Source organism: Bos taurus, chromosome 11 (assembly GCF_002263795.3).
Source record: "Bos taurus isolate L1 Dominette 01449 registration number 42190680 breed Hereford chromosome 11, ARS-UCD2.0, whole genome shotgun sequence".
NCBI classification, from domain to species: Eukaryota; Metazoa; Chordata; class Mammalia; order Artiodactyla; family Bovidae; genus Bos; species Bos taurus.
Genome location: NC_037338.1, coordinates 86,210,712 through 86,225,654, shown reverse-complemented (window position 1 = coordinate 86,225,654; position 14,943 = coordinate 86,210,712). Strand labels below are relative to the sequence as shown.

Sequence of the window (14,943 nt, the reverse complement as noted above, 5' to 3'; positions counted from 1 at the left end):
GAAACATCAACACAGTTCTTCAGAAAGAACCTCTTCTGGGTCTTTCTAGTCTGCGCCCCAGTATTCTCTTCCTGCCCCTTCGCAGGCCTGTGGCTTCAACAGCTTCTAGACACTCATAGGAAAACCATCCTTTCTCAGGCCTCACAAGGCTTCAGGAGCAAGGCTGGCGTGTCAAGCCTGTGCAGACAGGGGAGGGGATGGGGTTTGTGGAGGACTGGAGGGAGCCTGCCTGGACGAGAAGAGTGGAAGTGCAGCTCTTCTGAACACCATGCTGGCTGGAAAGCGTCTGCAGGGCTGTCCTTTAGAGCAGGTGGACATGCAGGCCAGAGAGGAGGGGGTCAGCTGGTGACCACAGGCTCTCCGAAGTGCACAGAACACCCTGGTAAGGTGAATAGCTGCTCCCTTACTGGGAAAGACTAGAGGATTTTACTATGACTTATGTGACCCAACAATGCTCTGGGTGCTGTGGATTTGTCATTTGTGGAAATTCATGGGACGTCTGAGCCCACAACCTGTAAAAGCTGGTGGACTTCTAGGAGAGCAGAGAAAAAAGAAATAATAGTAGTAACAACAGTAGCAACAAAAACAATGGCAGCGAAAATATATTCTTTATTATGCTCTAGGCACTAAGCATGTAGTCGTCAGACAGCATGAAAAGACGGGTATTATTCATCTCCTTCATACAGATGAGGAGACTGAGGCTAAGAGGGGCAAGTGACTTGCCTGCAGGTACACAGCTGGTAAGCAGCAGAGCTGGGCTCCCTTTAGGTCCACCTGATCACGCGGCTTGACTTATTAGCGTTGAAATTGCTGAGCACTAGAGGGCTAGGCACTCAGGGTTGTTCTGCTCATTATTCAATTTCATCCAGGCTGGGGGTCCTGGGGGAGCCCCAGAGCTGTAAGCTTAACCCACTTGGGCGGGGCTCTGGGGTCCCTGGGGGGAATGACTCCATGGGGTGGTGCTCTCGACACAGGGAGCCGAGGGCCTCCAGGAAGAGTTTTCTGAAGGAGGAGGACACCGCGTTGTACAGGACAGGGGTCACTGCCGAGCTGACGTAGAAGAGCGTGTTGGTCACCATGTAGAAGTAGTGATAGAAATCGTAGAGCTTGCTGGAAGGGAAACCCGGAAGGCTGGTTAGAGGCCCTGCTGCCTGCCCCCCGGGTCCTCCCCTTCCTGTTGGGAGCCAGGTCAGGAGGGCCTGCTTCCTGCTATCGAGAAGCACAACGTGCATTCAAGAAACGTTCCATCAGCACTGGCTGCCCTTGGCTGCCACACTCCACCCAGCATCGGAGTCCCTGTTCCTGGCTGCCAGGCCCAGCTGCCCGCAGAATGAAAAGCACACCTACTGATGGACAGAGACCATCGTCCAGGCTCTCGAGGCGTGGGGAGCCTTGTGCTGCTGCATGAGTTCAAGAAATGGCTTCGTGATGGGGACAGAGGCATTCTGAGAATTCCCTGGCTGCCTTGGGAAGGGCTGCACCTGTGTGCATGTTGGTGTGTGTGTGTGTGTGCATGCTTGTGTATGCGTGCACTTGTGTGTGTGTTTGTGTGTGTGCACTCTCATATATGTGCACGTGTGTCTGAGCTTGTGCATGTGTGTGCACAATTGTGCATATGTGTGCGTGCACTTGTGTTTGTGTGTGCGTGCTTGTATGTGTACACCTGTGTGCCTGTGCTTGTGCATATGTGTGTGTGTACTTGTGTGTGTGTACTTGTGTGTCTGTGTGTAGGGGAAATTGCAGCTCTCGAGAACCAGTCATCTGTTGACACAGCTATTTCCTTGGAGGCCACATAGGATCTCTCTCCTCTCAGATGTCTGACTTTGGCTTATCATCAGGGTGCAGTGATTTCCAAAAGGAAGAGAAGGGATTCTCAGCTTGGGTTTTCTCCCAATGTGTCATGAAATGGGTGTGCACGGTCTCATCTCTAAGCAGCCTCTATTAGCTCATAGAATCCCAGCTCTGAGGCCTCCTCCCTCTCTCCCTCCTTGTGAGAACATGGCCTTCGCCCTGCTCCCTACCTGCAGGCAGCTCTCCATCCCGGAGTCAGGAGGCTGGAAGCCCTGACTGCCACTCACACGGCCTGAGAAGTTCAGAGAGTTTTCTACATGATGCTTGGTTCCCCACCCTGAACTGGAAACTTTTGGGATAACAGACTGGGCAGGGCCAGCTAGAATGGAGGCCAGAGTTCTGGAGAGGCCAGCAACCAGGGGCTTCCCCTGGAGAGCGCAGGCAATCCCAGCCCCATGCCATGCCCCCCATGAGCTGGGGTTCCTCCCCTCACTCACTCGGTCCACCGTTCGTCAGGGACGTAGCAGTACATGAGCCTGCGGACGTGGTACGGCATCCAGCAGACGACATACACGGCCACAATGGCTCCTGCAGGACAGGTGGGGAGAGAGACAGACAGCAAACACATTAGCAGTTATGCAGCTCTGGGGGGGCGGAAGCTGCCCGAGGTGACAACAGTGTTTCCTGAGAGTTTGTTCCTGGAGTCTAGGGGTTGGCAGGAAACTTTGAGGTTATCTGGCACACTCTTGTCTGGAAAGAAAGTGAAGGTGAAAGTTGCTCAGTCGTGTCCAACTCTTTGCAACCCCATGGACTATACAGTTCATGGAATTCTCCAGGCCAGAGTACTGGAGTGGGCAACCTTTCTCTTCTCCAGGGGATCTTCCCAACCCAGGTCTCCGGCATTGCAGGCTGATTCTTTACCAACTGAGGTATTAGGAAAGCCCCACTCTTGTCTGGATCTGTCCCTAAACCTACTGTTACCCTGTCCTCTGAGTGAGTGTCCACTTTAATCCTAACTGGTCCACTGATGTGCTTCTAGAAACTTCTACAACATCTATAACCTCCTGGCCACTAGAATATACTCCTAACTCAGGATTGGATATTCCCCCTTGGTCGTCTAACTGCATAGATGTGTGTGCATGTGTGCCTGCTAAGTTGCTTCAGTCATGTCTGACTCTGCAACCCAATGGACTGTAGCCCGCCAAGCTCCTCTGTCCATGGGATTCTCCAGGCAAGAACACTAGAGTGGGTTGCCGTGCCCTTCTCCAGGGGATCTTCCCCGCCCAGGGATTGGACCCATGCCTCTGTGTCTTCTGCATTGACAGGGTTCTTTAACACTAGTGCCACCTGGGAAGCCCAATTGCATAGACAGTAGAACTCAAATGCCCTGCCTTACAAAGCCTCTCCCCTCCTGTGTCCCCTTTTTCTGGTTGATTGATGGCACCACTGTCCATCTGACACCCAAGTCGTAAGCCAGAGAGTCTTCTCTTTCCAGTACTCCCAAGATCCAGTCTATTAAAAAGTTACTCCCTAGCATCTCTCCTCTCTCCCTTTCTCCCCACCTCCACTGTGCCCACCCCAGGGGACCACATCTTCCCTCCACTGGACTGTGACAGCAGTCTCCTAACTGGCCCTATTGACCTAAACTTCTCCTCCTTCCCTTCCCTCCTTCTCCTCCTGCCCTGAGTGGCAAACCCATTCTCTAATCCACTGAGGTCCCTGGACTAGCAGCATCCACCTCAACTGGGAGTTTGTTAGAAATGTAGACTGTCAGGCACACCCAGACCAGATGCATCAGAATTTCTGGATGGGGGCCCAGGGGTCCACGTCTGACAACTCTCCCCAAGCATTCCTACGTGCATGGAAGTTTGAGAAGCACTGAACTGCCTGTCCTGCAAAACTGCCAAGCATGTATATCTCAAGAGCAAGTCCCCCTGTCATTCCTGGGCCCCGGCTCTTTCAATGATGACCCATTGTCTATGGAAAGAAGTCCAGGCCCTTCACGTGCTGCTTTTGCTACTTGGCACATCACATCACACTTAGCTCTTGGATTTCAGTCCTGTGCACAAGACTGTGACATACACATGGCAGCAGAGACCCTGTCCCTTCCTCCATCCTTCTGGACCTTTGTGTGCGCCTGGATCACACAGGTGCATGGAGAGACCTCTGCTTTCCTGTGCCTTTAAAGTTGTCCTTACAGAGCCAAGTTTGCCCAGATACTTAAAACACACACACATACACATAGATCAGTGTCGCATCAGAGAAAGTGGAGAGTTAGTGGGGAACCGGATTTGGAGACCTAGCTGGCCTGCGTCCACAATGCCTGGTCAGCGGGTCCTTAAATACATTGGTTCCTCGTGTCCATCTGAACAATCAGACTCCCTGAGAAGCAGCCAGGGGTCTGTTTGTCTTTGTGTCCACCCCCCTGGAGCCGATGGGGCGGTCAGTGTACACAATTCCCATTCCTTCTTTTAATTATACTACTGTACCTTACAGAAGCCTGTTGGTGATTGTATAACTCCCCAGGGCATAGAGAAAAATGAGACCTAGATAGAGGCAGGAACTAGCTCAAGGCCATGTGGCCAGGGATTGGTGGAGACCGCCCTGGTCTGGCCCTTCCACTCCGGGCGGGGTTACCAGGAACTTAACTGAGAACTTGGATGCTGCGCCGGAGGCCACGGATCCGGCGGGAGTCCTTGTGTCTCACCAGGGCGGCCTGGTCCCCCAGGGCCAGTGTCTTCCTGTCCTCGCTCATTAGCTCCAGGCGGCTGGGGGCAGAACTGCCTGCGGCGGGAGGGGACGGCACCTGGGAGCAGAGGGCTGCCAGGTGGCTCACGGTGACCCCGTTCAGGAAAGCAGTTAATGCCAAAGGGAGCACGAAGGACACCAGCACATTCACCTGGAAAAGGTGATTCCAAGGGTTATGGAGGTAGCTCCAAGGCTTGGTGACCGCTGGTCCTCAGGTGTGCCCAAGGGCCCGGGAATCTGCAGCAACAGGAGCGGGGCTGGGGGTGGGGGTGACAGTGGATTTACAGATGCTGAGAAAATTCTCAGAAAGTAAGGGGAGAGCAGTGAAAATAGAAAAGACAAGAAAACGGGGCGTTTAGGATGCTCACTGTCTAAATAATAGCCATGCTGGAAAGAAAAATAGAGAAAAGAGTGGAGGAAATTATAATGTAGGAAAAAAAAAAACACATTTAAGAAAGTTTTCCCAGGGCTTCCTTAGTGGCTCATTGGTAAAGAATCCACTTGCCAGATGAATGGATAAGAAAGCTGTGGTACATATGCACAATGGAATATTACTCAGCTATGAAAAAGAATGCATTTGAATCAGTTCTAATGAGGTGGATGAAACTGGAGCCTATTATACAGAGTGAAGTAAGTCAGAAAGAACAACATCAATACAGTATATTAATGCCTATATATGGAGTTTAGAAAGATGGTAACGATGACCCTATATGTGAGATAGCAAAAGAGACACAGATGTAAAGAACAGACTTTTGGACTCTGTGGGAGAAGGCAAGCGTGGGATGATTTGAGAGAATAGCATTGAAACATGTATATTATCATATGTAAAATAGATCGCCAGTCCAGTTTCAATGCATGAGACAGGGTGCTCAGGGCTGGTGCACTGGGATGATCCTGATGGATGGGATGGGGAGGGAGGTGGGAGAGGGTTTCAGGATGGGGAACACATGTACACTCATGGCTGATTCATGTCAATGTATGGCAAAAACCACCTCAATATTATAAAGTAATTAGCCTCCATTAAAATAAATAAATTAATTAAAAAAAAATCCACCTGCCAGTGTAGGAGACACAGGTTTGATCTGGCAGGATCTCACATACCACAGAGCGACTAAGCCCATGCACCGCAACTATTGAGCCTCTGCTCTAAGCCCAGGAGCTACAACTGCAGGGCCCACGTGCAGCAGCTACTGAAGCCACTCTCCCTAGAGCCATCACTCTGCAACAAGAGAAGCCACGACCATGAGAAGCCCACATACAGCTATTAGGGAGTAGCCCCTGCTTGCCACAACTAGAGAATAGCCCATGCATCAGTGAAGATGCAGCCCAGCCATAAATCAATAAAACTGTATTTTAAAAAAGTTTTTCCAAAATTGAGGGATATGAACTTCAAGACTGAAAGGTGTGTGGGTGCTCAGAACAATGGATGAAAATAAATCCACATCAAGGCACGTTCTTATGACATTTAGCACCTGGAGATAGAGTAGGTCTCCAAAGCTCCCAAAGGGATAAAACAGGGCATGTACAAAGGAGGGGAACCAGAATGGCCTTCAGTTCAGTTCAGTCGCTCAGTTGTGTCCGACTCTTTGCAACCCTATGGACTGCAGCACGCCAGGCCTCCCTGTCCATTGCCAACTGGCCTTAGACTCACTCAAAGCAATGAGGAAGCTAGAAAATAATAGACTGATGCTTTAAAATTTGTGAGGAAAAACAGTTTCCATCTTGTAATGTTCTGCCCAGCCATACTGTGAGAAATGAGAGGATAAAATGAAATATTTTCAGACACGTAAATTCTCAAAAAGTGTTTTTACCTTCTACAGACATTTTTTCAGGTCTCAGGAGGTTACAAGAGCATATGTTCCATCAAAATAAGCTTGTGAACCAACATAGAGGGAGACCTGGGATCCCCGAATTGGGTGTCCCCCAGAGGAGCGGAAAGATGGGGTAGCATTGGCAAGGTGCTGGAGCAGAAGAGAGGGCTCCAGACATGATTTAAAAATACAAGATGAGGTTGGTTGATTACCTGATGGGGCTCAACATATTGACAGGGTATTTATACTTCTGGTGTGTGCATGTTAAGCCACTCAGTTATGTTCAACTCTTTGCAATTTTGAAAGCAAGTGGAATGCTTTCCTGTTGCATTTTTATTCCTATTTCCACAGTTTTCCATATTCCTGTTAAGACTGAAGTTGATATATGTATTTCTTTTGAAATCCTTCATTAACATTGAATGTTTTGGCCTCTTTTTCTATCTGTACAATGACCCAATAAACTAGTTGTTCTTGTCATGGGGCTAAATATCACTAGTTTGGGTGATAATAGAAAGGCAGAAAACTGGGTGGGTCATGAAATCTACATATTGTTACCTGCTCTCCAGGTAATTCTTAAACCCAATCACGTTTGCTCACCACTCCTGCAAGACTGGGAAGACTTGAGTCAATCTTGAGTTCAAATCTGGAATTCTCTTTATTTTTTTATTGAGATATAGTTGGTTTACAATACTGTTAGTTTCAGGTATATAGCAAAGTGATTCAGTTACACATACATACATATATATTTTTCAGATTATTTTCCATATAGCTTATTCCAAGATATTGACTATAATTCCCTGTGCTATACAGCAAATCTTTGTTGCTTGCCTATTTTATATATAGTACTTTTTATCTGTTAATCCCATAGTCCCAATTTATCCCCGGTCTCTCCCTCCCTTTCCCCTTTGATCACCATAAGTTTATTTTCTAGGTCTGAGGGTCTGTTTCTGTTTTGCATTTAGTCATTTATATTATGCTTTAGATTCCACATATAAACGATATCGTGTAATATTTGTCTTTCTCTGACTTACCTTCACTCAGCATGATAATCTCTAGGTCCATCCGTGTCGCCACAAAATGGCATTATTTCATTCTTGTTTGGACTTCTCTTAGTGCTTCCCTTTGGCCAAGTCTCTCCCCAAATCCTTTGTTTAATCGGGCGGTGAGACCCAACTTTCTGACTGCTCTCTAGCGTGAGAGATGAAAACACAGGCGGTGGGCTCGCTCCTCCCGCTTACCTGGACGAAGACCTGCAGGGTGGTGCGGCTCACCAGCACGGTGCACACGCGCGAGGCGGGCTCCGGCTCCCCGCCCGCCGTCTCCAGCTCGTGCTTCTGCCCCATGATGACGGCCATGGGCAGGGCCAGGCCGAGCGAGGCGGCCCAGACGACGGACAGCAGGCGGCGGGTCTTGCGCGGAGTCAGCAGGCTTCGGGCGCGCAGGGGCTGGCACACGGCCAGGCAGCGCTCGGCGCTCAGGCTGGCCACGCTGAGCACCGTGGCGTAGGCGCACAGCTCGCGCACGAAGTAGTAGGCGCGGCAGCCCAGGTCTCCGAAGACCCAGGGGTAGTGGAACCACACGAAGTTGTAGAGCTCCATGGGCATGCCGACCAGCAGCAGCAGCAGGGCGGAGAGCGCCAGGCTGAGCACGTGGCAGCGCAGGCGCCCCGGGGGCCCGGCCCGCGCCTTCAGCACCACGTGCACGGACAGCGCATTGCCCGCCGTGCCCAGCGCGAAGATGAGCGAGTAGAGCGCGGTGAACAGCACCTTGGCCCAGAGGTGCGTGTCCACGCCCAGCCGCGCGTCCAGGCTCAGCGCGGGCCCGGGGCTGGGTCCCGGGGCCCGCGGGCTGCCAGTCTCCATCGTGTTCCCGAGACTGCGCTCCCTCCCTCTCCCTGCCCGGAGACTGGGCGAGCTGCCCTGTTGGCCAGCGCCTCCCCTCCTCTCTGGGAACCTCCAGAATGGGAGGACACGCCCCGTGGAGGGTGCCCCGGAGCCGGCGCAGGACCGCGAGGGTAAGCCTGTTAGCTGCGCTCACGTTTCTCAGTTCAGTTCCCTGCGGGGGAAACACGTGCCGGATGGAGGGTGGGCTCATTTTGGGGGGACCTGAGAGACAGTGAGTTGGGCCGAATGCCTCCATTTACTAGCTGTGTGACCTTGGGCAAGTTATTTTTTGTCCTCTCTCAACCCGTTTCTGCATTTAAACAATATTATCTAGACTGCAGACTTTCTGTGAAGATTGCATGGGTGAATCTGTGTCCAACTCTTTACCTGTGGCATAAGCAGGCATCCCACATGTGCCATGCGCTCTGCTGCTGCCTGTGTGTACCATCCCAGGGCAACTGATCAGAATTTGCCCACATGTCAACATTTCCCAGGTAACTCAGTGGTAAAGAATCCACCTGCAATGCAGGAGACTCAGGTTTGATCCCTGGGTTGGGAAGATCCCCTGGAGGAGGAAATGGCAACCCACTTCAGGATTCTTGCCTGGAAAATGCCATGGGTAGAGGAGCCTGGTGGGCTATAGTCCATGGGGTCATAAAGAATCAGACACGAATGAGCATGCATGCAACATTTTGCAGCTGTTATTCTTGGAAAAGGTCTCTTTCATCTTCTTGCTAAAGGCTGTTTCAGTGCCACGGTAATGTCCTCAAGGAAGTCCTCTGTCACTGACAGCTGCCTGCACATGATATCTGCTTTCCCCATCCTTTGAGGATGTCATGCTCATGGAGCAGTATGAGAAAGTGGAAAGAAGTATTGAGCGTGTTTTAAAGCCTTCCATAGGTCTCTTTCCTAAACCCATCTAGAATACCAGAACTTAATTCACTTATTTAAGTTTTTTTTGGCTGCACTGGGTCTTCCATTGTTGTACCCGGGCTTTCTCTGCTTGTAGCGAGTGGGAGGCTACTCTCTAGTTGCGATGTGCAGGAAGGTGAGATGCAGTTAATAAGGGAATGAGGAAGACTCAGCGCCAATGACACATCCAGTGGGCTCTCCCTGCAGATGTGTGCAGAGGGCTCAGAATTTCTATCTTCACCCAGGGGTCTAGAGGAGAATGACTGATAGGCCCTCTGGTTGTAAATCCCATACCTGGTCCCTCTAAGCTGAAACTCTGAGAACATATCCATGTGTGGATGCTCTGGGCCTAGCACTTGCTTCTTCAGTACCCACAAGAACTTAATTTTGCCTCTGAATAAAATCATCACTTGTGTTAAGGTTGCTTTCAGCCTGTATTGGAAGACTCTGGTCTTTGATATCCTCCATTGTCTATGTTAGAATCAAAATCTGGGCTTCCCTGTTGAGTCACAAAGTGAAAGTCGCTCAGTCGTGTCAGACTGTTTGCAACCCCATGGACTATACTATCCATGGAATTCTCCAGGCTAGAATACTGGAGTGGGTAGCTTTTCCCTTCTCCAAGGGCTCTTCCCAACTCAGGGACTGAACCCAGGTGTCCCGCATTGCAGTCAGATTCTTAACCAGCTGAGCCACCAGGAAAGCCCAAGAATACTGGAGTGGGTAGCCTGTCCCTTCCCCAGTGGATCTTCCCAACCCAGGAATCAAACTGGGGTCTCACGTATTGTGGAAGGATTCTTTATCGGTTGAGCTACCAGGGAAGCCCATTGAGTCACAGACCAAGCTAAATTTCTCGATCTCTAATTGTGCAGCAAATAATTCATAACTACCCAGTACTAGAGGGTGCTGCAATGGGTGGCAGTTATGGAAGGGAAGGATTACCTGTCCAGAGATGCCAGAGGCAGGATGCTACGCTGTTTGGGGTAGTGGTGTGAAGTACTGACAAGGCTTCCTGGCCAGGCAAGGTGTCTCTGGATCTAAGAATCTGGGTGTTCTGCTTGCTTTGTGTACCTAGATTCCTAACTTTCTTGCATGTAGGGTCCCATCAAAAGGGCTTCTGCCATGGACTGAACTGTGTTCCCCTCCCCACTGGTTGAAGACTTAACCCCTAGTGTGACTGCATCTGGAGTAAGGAGATAATTAGAGTTAAAGGAGATTGCAGGCGGTAAGTATCCATATAAGGACTTCCCTGTGGCTCAGATGATAAAGCAGGAGATCTGGGTTTGATCCCTGGGTCAGGAAGATCCCCTGGAGAAAGAAATGGCAACCCATTCCATTGTTCTTGCCTGGAGAATCCCAGGGACAGAGGAACCTGGCGGGCTGCAGTCCATGGGGTTGCAAAGAGTTGGACACGACTGAGTGATTAACACACACGTAAGAGGAGATATCAGAGAGTTCCCTACCTCTCTCTGTCTCTTTCTTTCTGGCACACGAGGACACAGTGAGGAGGAGACAGTCAGTCTTCAAGCCAGGAAGAGAGCTCACACCAGGAACCAAATCTGTTGGCACCTTAGTCTTGGACTTCCAGCCTCCCAGACTGTGAGAACATAAACTTCTGCTGTTTAAGCCCCATAGTCCCCAGTGTGTGTTCTGGCAGCTTGAGCAGACTCAGACATCTTCCTTCCCCAAGCAGCCTTTGGTCCTGATGCCAGTACATGACCCAGAGAATTTACTTGCTACTTGAACCTTGAAAAAAGACAGTTAATTCCCTGTTTCCATCACTCCAAAATTGAGTCATAGTAGGATTTTCTGACTCAGAGAAAGAGGGAACAACAGAGAGTCACTGCATGTGTATGTGTTATGAGAAAGAGACAGAGAGGGAGGCAGAGATGTAACATATTTGCAGGTTCTGGGATTAGAACACTGACCCATTTGGGGGTTGATATCCTGCATTTCACACCTCAGGTCCAACCTCCTGTCCTTTTTCTCAAAGACCTAAGAATGGAAGCCTCTTTATGGAGTGGGGAAATCAGGGATGGCTCCGTGGAGGGAGAAGGTGTGGCCTGGCCCCAGACAGAGGGCACACTTGAAAAGACCTTCCAGGAAGTGGGTCACAGCATGAGCTAAGATTTAGAAATGGGACTAGACAAGGTGTTCTGAGAGGGGGGGCTGTTCACAGGAGACTCCAAAACCAGGGCCTGGCAGCCTGGGGAAAAGGGGTGCCCTGTGGATTCTTGTGCCCCGGGTGTGTAGGGGCAGTGATTCAAGGCAGACCCCAGTGTGGTCCTGCGGGGTCCCGTGGGGCAGCACAGGAGTTCTCAGAAGCTCCAGTGGAGGACAAGTTGGAGAGTTTGGCCAACAGAAGTCCAAAGTAAAATAGAGCCTCCGTTTCTTTGTCTGTAAAATGGAGCTATTTGTGCCTACCTCAGAGTGACTGTAAGGATTAGTAGCCGTGACTGCTTTTTGAGGGTCTAATACACACCAGCTTTCATCAAGGACTCTCTGTTCATGGCCTCAAGTTCCCCCACAACAGCCCTGTGACGGAGAGACTATTTTTATCCCTGTGTTTCCCAGATAAGGAAACAAAGGTCCTTAAAGGTCTGAGTCAGAACAGCTTTGAAGTGCCGAGTCAGCCCCAGAGCCCAGGTCTCTGTGACTCAGATGGTGCAGCTCAGTCATCATGTGTTGCTTCCAGGAACCCCATCAACACACGTCTCTATTTCTAGGCACACCAGCCCAGCCAGCGCTGGCTGTCATAGGCCTGACATAGCAGCAGGATACCCGTCAGCCTGACCTCCCTACGAGCAGGGGTGTGAAACCCGCCTGGGCTTGGAGCCCCGAAGACCAGGCACACCCCCACCTTGTTCACGCCGAGGTTCCACATGGCTGGCCCTGAGGATGGGTGCAGGAGGACGGGAGTGCTGTGTTCACAGCTCCTGTGTGGCTCTGTGCACCTAACATAGCCAGCTAAGTGCTCCCCATGACCAGGTGTAACGACTCACAGTCTTATCACTGATTGGTCACGAGGTTCTCAAAATATCTCGACAGCAGGAATTAAAAATAGTAGAGTAGTGGGGACCCAGCTCAGTCGAAGTGTCTGAAAGTGTTATTTTCGCCCTTCCGTTGAGGACATTCTTTAGTCTGTGGGAGCCGTTCCAGGGAGTGGGCGGGGAGCCACCCTGCCCTCTCTGTTCTTCTCCAGAGGGAGCAAGGCCAGCTGCAGTGTGTGGCCAGGATCATGGTGACCTGGGCACGTGGAAGCCTGGGGTTCAGAACCTTCCTGCGGCTTACCAGATGCAGCAGAACTGGGGTAGCCGCTGACCTCCAACCTGTCAAGGGAGGTCGTTAGAACCCATCACGTTTGTTAGGACATGCCCGGCATCTTTCAGGTGTTGGCCCACTCCACCCTCGGCACATCCCTGGATGGATTCCGGGTCAGGGTCTCCTCCAGAGAGCAGGAGGAAGGGGAGTGAAGTGAGTGGAAAGGCAGAAGGCCTAGCTAGGGAGGAGGTAAAGACCAGGATAAGTGCTTCTGCACCCATGGAGTAGAGCTGAGAGGTGTTTGGAGGTGGGCGGTCCTAGCATTAAAGACTATAGGGATTCTGGGGGCCAGGGAGTCCCTCTGTGCTAGGGGTCAGGGAGTTTGTCTCCTTCAGTCCTTGTCAAACGAGATCAGAGCCTCTCACCCAGTCCTGCAGCTTGCCCTGTGCTCCCCTCTCATCCCCAACTTGCCTAGAAACTGCCTCCCCCCACCCAGCTGCGGGCCTGCACACCTGTGCCCCATGGAGCCCAGCCCCATCAGCACAAACCCACAGCTCCTGGCAGGATCAGAACCACGTTTCAAGCACTGTGTTTGGGGTCAACCCAACGCTGCTTAGTCACTTCCCGCTTTGTGACCCAAGACCAGTTCTTTAAGCTCCTCTTTCACTTCCTTAACCTCATAGGGCTGCTGTGCAGAACGTGTACCGGAGAGCAGTTGACTGCCTGGTGGTGTGTCTGAAAGTTTTGTTTTCTCCCTTCCCTGGCTTCCTGGTGTGCAGGCAGCACTCAGGTCCAGCGAGTCGTCACGATGACGCTGCTGAGTGTGATGGAGGTGATGCCCGTGGTCCCCTGGGGAAGGAAGGCCGCTGACCCCAGCCTTCTTGACTCCCCAAAGGGTGCCCGTGCACGGAGAGGAAGGATTCCTTGTCACTTCTGTGGGAAACCAGTGGCTTCCCTGGTGCCCTCAGATGGTAAAGAATCTGCCTGCTGTGCAGGAGACCCCGGTTTGATCCCTGGATTGGGATGATCCCCTGGAGGGGGCCATGGCTACCCACTCCAGTATTCTTGCCTGGAGCATCCCATGGACAGAGGAGCCTGGTGGGCTACCGTCCAGGAGGTCTCAAAGAGTCAGACACGACTGAGCGACTAAGACTTTCACATGACACAGTGGTAGAGGTGAAGGTGAGTGGACTACAGGACCCGCCCATCCTCTTTTGCAAGGCTCCCTGCACCCAGCATGTGAGGTGGTGTCTCCCCCAACACGTCCTCCCCACAGATCGCCTCTGGAGGCAGCACTCGTGGGTTTGGATCACAGTTCTGTCCTTTGTGGCTGTGTGACCTTGGGGAAGTTAGTGGTGAGGCAAGAGTACCTAGCAGGTCACGCCCCGTGACCGGGTGTCAGTCTCACAGAGTCCAGAGAAACTGGCATCTGCTGGAGACCTCTGCATCCTTCAGGGACCGGGAGGTGTCCTGGTGTTGTTTTGTTAGCCCATCCCAGGTGGGAGAGGATTTGCAATTCAACACTCTGCTCTTTTCCTGAGCCTTGTGACTTGGCCGGGCTCCTGGGTGGAAAGAGAAGCTGCCTGCTCTGGGCTCAGTGTCACTGGGCCAGCCTCCCAGCTCCTGAAATTAGCCTCCGCAGACACCGTTCTCTGGGCGCTGGGTGGGGAGGCCACTGGTGTCCCCCCGACCCCAGCCATGGAGGAGCAGGACCATGCCTGTGATGCCACCTGGGAGCCCCCACAGCCAAAGAGCCGCCCGGACTCACCTTGGTCATGGGTAAGGGCCAGGGCATGGCCACATGCAAACCCCCCAACCCCCGCCTGGCTGAGAAGTGCAGACAGGCCTTGTGGGTCCTGTAGAGGATCGGTGCATCCACATTTTTCCAAAGAAGTGATGGGACCAGCTGCTCCCCAGGGGCTCCTGGGATGGAGGCTACATTTATGGAAGAGGGTTTAGAACTGACTCGAGAAGTCAAGGCGTTTTTCTTTGCCTTGGATGGATAGTAATAGTAACTGCTTTAATCCTCAAGACAGAGAGTTATTTGAGGACTCCTGCTCACCAGGCACTGTGCAGGGAATGCTTGCTGTCTTCTGTGTTTGCATGCGGGCAAGGAGGGGAGGCCCCGAGGGTTGAAGTTACGGGATCAACACAGGTATTTGAGCATGGTTGTGTCAGAGAGTGTGATGTGTGTGCTGTGGGCGCCCCTGGACTCCAAAGCCAGAGGTTGCACCGTCTGTGTTTTCTAGATCTCATCCTAGATGTCCAGGCTTTGTTCAAAGGTAGTTATGTTTGTGTGAAGCCCCAAAAGCAAGAGTAGAGGGTGTTCAGATAACCGCAAGTGGAAGTGGGGACCAAGGGTGGAGCCTGGACTAGAGTTTGGGCTTGGCTATTTCTTCCAAAGGCTGAGGGTTTGGCCACAGTGAACATAATGTGTTAATGGTAGTGGTTTAGTCACAAAATTGTGTCTGACTCTGTGACCCCATGGACAGTAGCCCGCCAGGCTCTTCTGTCCATGGGGATGCTCCAGGCAAGAATAC

General features: G+C 51.6%; 2 protein-coding genes across 3 annotated transcripts in view; one reads left to right on the top strand and one right to left on the bottom strand.

Moving 5' to 3' along the window:
• Nucleotides 1–589: 589 nt before the first annotated feature.
• Nucleotides 590–8,300, bottom strand: NTSR2 (neurotensin receptor 2). Its single transcript, XM_002691479.5, has 4 exons — nt 7,589–8,300; nt 4,441–4,690; nt 2,289–2,379; nt 590–1,110 (listed from the first exon to the last, which is right to left on the bottom strand). The coding sequence occupies exons 1-4, from the start codon at nt 8,210–8,212 to the stop codon at nt 852–854; spliced, it is 1,224 nt and encodes a 407-aa protein (XP_002691525.1). The 5' UTR covers nt 8,213–8,300; the 3' UTR covers nt 590–851.
• Nucleotides 8,301–14,043: 5,743 nt separating this feature from the next.
• Nucleotides 14,044–14,943, top strand: part of LPIN1 (lipin 1) — a 130,238-nt gene continuing 129,338 nt past the window's right edge. For both annotated transcript variants that reach the window (XM_024998903.2, XM_024998901.2), the window contains exon 1: nt 14,044–14,182. In XM_024998903.2, the coding sequence (XP_024854671.1) occupies nt 14,102–14,182 (81 nt within the window). In that variant the 5' untranslated portion in view covers nt 14,044–14,101. The remainder of the gene's footprint in view (nt 14,183–14,943) is intronic.